The following is a 5,385-nucleotide window of genomic DNA, read 5'->3' as shown; positions in this document are numbered from 1 at the left end:
GCGCCGCCGGGGCGAGCCCCCGCGCTCTTACCCGCCGCTCGGCATCAACGAGATTCCCGCAGCTCGGCTACCCCGCCGCCGTGCTCAAGGAAGGGGCTGGCGCCCGTCTACCCGCCCTATCTCAACTACCTGAGGTGAGGGCCCGGGCGGGGGCGGCCGCGGGTCCGGGTCCGGGTCCGGGTCCCGGGGGAGCGGCCCGCGGCTCCGGCCCTGCGCGCCGGCCGCGGCTCCCCCGAGTGGCTGCGGGAGGCTGGGTGGCCGGGGCGGGGCGCCGCCGGAATTTGGCTTCCTTTCTCTTCCTTCCTCCGCTCACTTGTTTTTGGGGGGGACACAAAGGGTGCTCCGAATATGCCATTTGGGGAGCGTGCCTCCCGAAAACATTTTTTTTCTTTCTTCCAAATATGCGAGATTCCCAGGCAGGACCAGCCCTGACTTAACATAGGCAGCGTCGCACCAGCTCCGCGGGTGCCGCGTGGAGAGGAAAGGGTGCCGCGAGTCGGGGGCTCTGTCATAGGGTTCAGCTCTAGGGCTTTTGCTGGAAATTGCCCATTTTAGATGGTCCTCAGAACACACCGTCAGGCACCTTTCCCCCTGCTGAGTGGCACTTGATGGAGGGTAGCAGGCAGAACCGTTCAATACCCAGACGAATCTCCAGATTAAAATTCATTTGTGTAATGTGCTTTACTTAGAGATGTCAATATCAATCACTGCAGTGCGGTGTATTCCAATATTGGTTTGGATTCACTACAACTTTTTGCACAGGTTTTCAAAAAAATGTGACTTACATACTGAGGGAATGGAATTTTAAAGAGAGAGAATCTTAAGTGCTGTGAGTAGGCAAAACGGTGTCAATATGTTGAACAATACCTTAAAATGACACAGAAACTGGTTTAAGTAAGCAATCATTACAGGGTTGAGTTCTAAAACTCACATTGAAAGCATTAGTAAGTACTCTTGAGCTTTCCTGAACAACAACAAAAAAAAAGGTATGTTATTTATTGTTCTTTTGCCTAAGGCTACTGATGAAAGAAAGGCTCATAATTTGTAAGTCTGATGAATCAAATAGGGGGTTTAATTTGCATGTCTTTTAAGTGTGTACATAATAGTTCTATTTTTTAAAACCCCCTTTCATTCTGTCAATTCTGGGGTTAAGAAAACTTTGCTATTAGATAGTGTTGCACCTAAAAATAACTGGAGTACTTTGTTTTGCATTTCAAGGCCGGATTCAGAAGCCAGCCAGAGTCCACAGTACAGCTTCGAATCCTTACCTCAGAAGATCTGTTTAATCTGCGGGGACGAAGCATCCGGATGTCATTATGGTGTCCTTACCTGCGGGAGCTGTAAGGTCTTCTTTAAAAGGGCAATGGAAGGTAGGCTCCTTTCCCCTGATCCTTTATGGTTGGTCCAACTGCAGATGGAGACCATTTAATATTTTATAGATGTCAGTTATCACTTCCTTCTAAGAAATGGAGACATTTCCATATAACTTAAAACATGCTGATGTTGTTTTCCATATTGTCTTTATTGGTAGTACTCAAAGTTGAATGTCGTTGGATATTATAATTGCATACTACTGGACTAACATTTTCAATATTAGACACAAGTTATATTAATCTTGGGGACAGTGCTGTTATTGTTCATTAACTATGTAGCTTTAAAGAAACAGCTTTGTTCTAATTAAATATTTATATTATATATAGTATAAAATTTAAATTTTTGGTGACAAGAAAAATGGTAAAAATCAAAATTATATATGTATGTAATTGTATATGTATATATATGCATATATATGATGCAGTTACACATTTCCTACATGATTTTTGTCTTTTCCCTACATGAATATTTATGTAATAGTTGAAGAATGGTAATTCTAAACAATTTTTAAAGTTTTTTGTTTAGGATATTTTTGTAAGTGTGTGAGAATAGAGGAGTAAGCAGTTTAAAGAAAATGAAAAGTTTAGACACCACAATAATATAGTTTCTAAAGAACTATTTTGCTTTAAGTAATATTTTTAGTGTCATCTAAATTACATATGTATCTAATGATTTTGAACTGGCTTGGACAGTGTATTTCAGACTTGGACTCTCATAGAAAATGTTTTTTAAGTTGTCTTTCTAGCTACACTAAGTGCTAAACAGCCACTCACATTTATATTTGAAGATAAAAATACATTTAAAGATCAATTTACATTTGAATTCTAACAATAAGTATTTTATAATGAGCTGAAATGAGTTTAGGGTTATCTCTGGAGTTCTGAGGTCACACTTAGACAAGAAACCAAAGATGTAAATGTCTGCTTTCTATTGAGTTTTTGCATTTCAAGAGTCCTGTACTTATCAGTAGGAAGGGAGGGAGTGGGGAATTTGTATCTACAAGGGGCTTTCAAATACACATTTACACCAAAGTAATACTCACCTAAATGACACTTAACAACAGAATTCCCTGTAGAAGCCTAACAGGTGATTCTTTGCAACTATTATGCCTTTTTGATGAAAATGATTCTCAACTATTTATTCATAGATTTATACTCCTCCTACTGAAATTAATTCTTCATAGAAATATTTGCTTTGTATATTACTAGAATGTTTTTTTCCCCACAAAGGATGGATGTACTTAACTGATGTTGAACATTATGCATTCAGGTTCAGGGGTGTTTGATTGCATTTTAAATTAATTGAAGGACAGTGGAAAAGAGTACATGAGAAAATGGGACAACCTCGAGTGGACTTAACTTCCCCATTGACATCATTTAGTCCTAGTTAAAGTTGGAGGACCTTTGTGTGGGAGAGTCAGCTCTCCAATGCATATTTGGAGTTACTCTTCCCATCTGACTTTGGTTCTGAAAAATTTCCTGAAAATTTTCTTCTGCATTAATATATTTTCCTTCATTCTTACAGTCACCCTTAAAGAGACTAATTTTAAAAGTGAATGACTGCTTGGAATTCCCTAAAGGCCAGTTTATTCTTGCCCAGATTCCTCTTTTTACAGATAAGAAATCCCGCATAAATCTGAGTTTCCAAAGGGCACACAAGTAGTTAATAGCTGATTGTCAGTCAACATAGCTTAGATATTCTTTACTTGCAATGCTTCTTTTTCAGAGATTGTGTGCACAAGTAGATATATGATAAGTGCTACGTAATCCTTGGAAGTTACTTCAAAAAGTACATGTAGAACCAAGTGCTCCCTAACTAAATTACAAATGCTTTCACACCATTATTATCAGACTAGAATTCAAAACCATAGAAGGATGCCTTCCCAAATTTACTCTTAGAAAGCATTTGTTGGACCCTTACTTTTGGTATGTCCTATTTTAGTCTTGAGCAGTAGAAATGAAGCACCTTTATTTGGCAGTATTTACAAAGAGGGACTCAGGATAAATGTTGATACCTCATTCATGGAACTAAAGATTATAAAACTGTATGAGTAAGTTCATTCACTCAGCAATTATATACACCTTATGTTTAGATCTGTGCCAAAGATATTTTTTTGACTTCACCTCTCTCTGCCTTAGATATAAAATGAGGATAACAGTAGCTACTTCTTAAGGTTGTTATAAGGATTAAATGAGTCAATAAATGTAGTTTTAAAAGAATGCCTAGCATATTGTCAGCTTCAATTGGTGTTGTTTTTACCTTCAAGGAGCTAATAATAGAGTGGAGGAGGTAACATATATGCATGTAAAATAGAGATTCTCACTAAATGCCCAGGTAAGCAATTCTGTAAAGTATGTACGATTTGTGAGGTTTGTGAGTTTGTGTGTTTGAGCAGGAGGGAAGGTGGTCGTAAGATGGAATGTGTATGCTCTAAAATGGTAGGAAAGGGCTTCCTGGAAGATATAAATTTAGTTACTAAAGGACAAGTAAGATTATCAATCTCTGGGCATTGAAAGATTTTAAGTGTATGTGTTCAAAGAAGAGAGAAGAGATTAAGATTAGACTAATTAAGACTCATATTAGGAAATTATGAGAGTTAAAGCTTGCCAAGTTAGGTTGCTAATGTTTGGAATCATCTGAAGAGAATTAGTGATTTAAGGCAAAAGAAAAGGTTCTGGGAGTTTTCAAGAGTGAGACGGCTAAGGAAGGATTTTTATACTTAGAGAGAAATACAGCATTTGAAATCTTGGAGTAAATTAGTTGGTGCAAGGTAGAACTATGTGTGGATGCCAATATGTCCAGAAGTTGAAAGTCAATAGTTAAAATTTGGATATTAATGTTACCAAGAGTAATCATGATAATGGCATTTTAGAGCGCTTTCTAATGTGCCAGTAAATATTTAAGTGTTTCATGTAATCCTTATAATGTAGATATTATTATTACTCACTTTACAAACGAGAAAACTAAGGCACAGAGATGTTAAATTGCCTTAATCACAGTTAAAATGTTAGTCAGGATTCAAACCCAAATGGTGTGACCCCAGAATCTGTGCTCTTAACCACTATACTTTCTTTCCCATAATAGCAAATGTAGTTTATATTTCAAAGAAGAAAACAGTAAATGGTTGGAAGAAAAGATGTGAGCCCAGTGATACATCCAGGAAGGTAAAAGTGAATATTAAAGAATAATGCAAAACCAGGGGTGATTAGAAGTAAGTGATATAAATGGATGGGCGATATTAACTTCACATTAAAGGCAGCAATGAGAAGACATAGTCAGGGACCAAGAGTCTGTTTTCCTCCAAGTTAGGAGTGGGAGATGATAAAGCCCATGAAAAAGTCACCCAGGAAAACTGGGCGGCTTTCCTTAGTATGAGATAAAAGAGAGAAGAGGCAGAGAAAAAAAAGGAAACCACTCAAAAAAGTGGGAATATGGGGGAGAGATGACTTGTTCTAAGCTAAAAAAAAAAAAAAGAAAGAAAGAAAGAAAGAAAGAATTAGTCAAAAAGCAATAGGATTCCTTTACTAAGACTTGGAGTGAACCAGGAAGTGAGTGGTTAAGAATTGCCTTGAGACTTTTCAAGGAGACTTTTCAAGGAGGTAAATCATAATGACCTGTTGGTCCTACAAATGCAGGCTAGTGTGACCTGGTATTAAGAAGGAAAGGATAATTTCTCATTGAATTGCCTGTCTATGCACTGAGACTGCTAAACATTCAATAAATAATTGTTTGCTAAATAAACCAATCATCATAACTGATGCCAAGCACTTATTCTTTGGTTGCTTGACACTGTAACAGCATTTGTAGTGAATACATTTCATGGAATATTATTGGACAAATATTGTAATACAGTTGAAAGATGTTATTTAGAAGATACTAAGCTAAGTAAGTATTGATGGATTTTAAATTAGATCATCTTATTATTCTCCTTTTTTCTAATTTTACTTAGGTATAATAGACAAAATTATATTTAAAGTGAAAACATGATAATTATATATATATATATATATA

General features: G+C 37.2%; 1 protein-coding gene across 1 annotated transcript in view; it reads left to right on the top strand.

Annotated features, from left to right (window-relative positions):
• The first annotated feature begins 73 nt into the window (after positions 1-73).
• The window catches only part of PGR (progesterone receptor), a 76,723-nt gene continuing 71,411 nt past the window's right edge, over positions 74-5,385 (top strand). The window contains exons 1-2 of the mRNA XM_014460767.2: positions 74-134; positions 1,219-1,370. Of these exons, the coding sequence (XP_014316253.1) occupies positions 1,364-1,370 (7 nt within the window). The 5' untranslated portion in view covers positions 74-134; positions 1,219-1,363. The remainder of the gene's footprint in view (positions 135-1,218; positions 1,371-5,385) is intronic.

Source organism: Myotis lucifugus, unplaced genomic scaffold (genome assembly GCF_000147115.1).
Source record: "Myotis lucifugus unplaced genomic scaffold, Myoluc2.0 scaffold_139, whole genome shotgun sequence".
Lineage (NCBI taxonomy): Eukaryota > Metazoa > Chordata > Mammalia > Chiroptera > Vespertilionidae > Myotis > Myotis lucifugus.
This window is presented reverse-complemented; position numbering and strand designations above follow the sequence as displayed.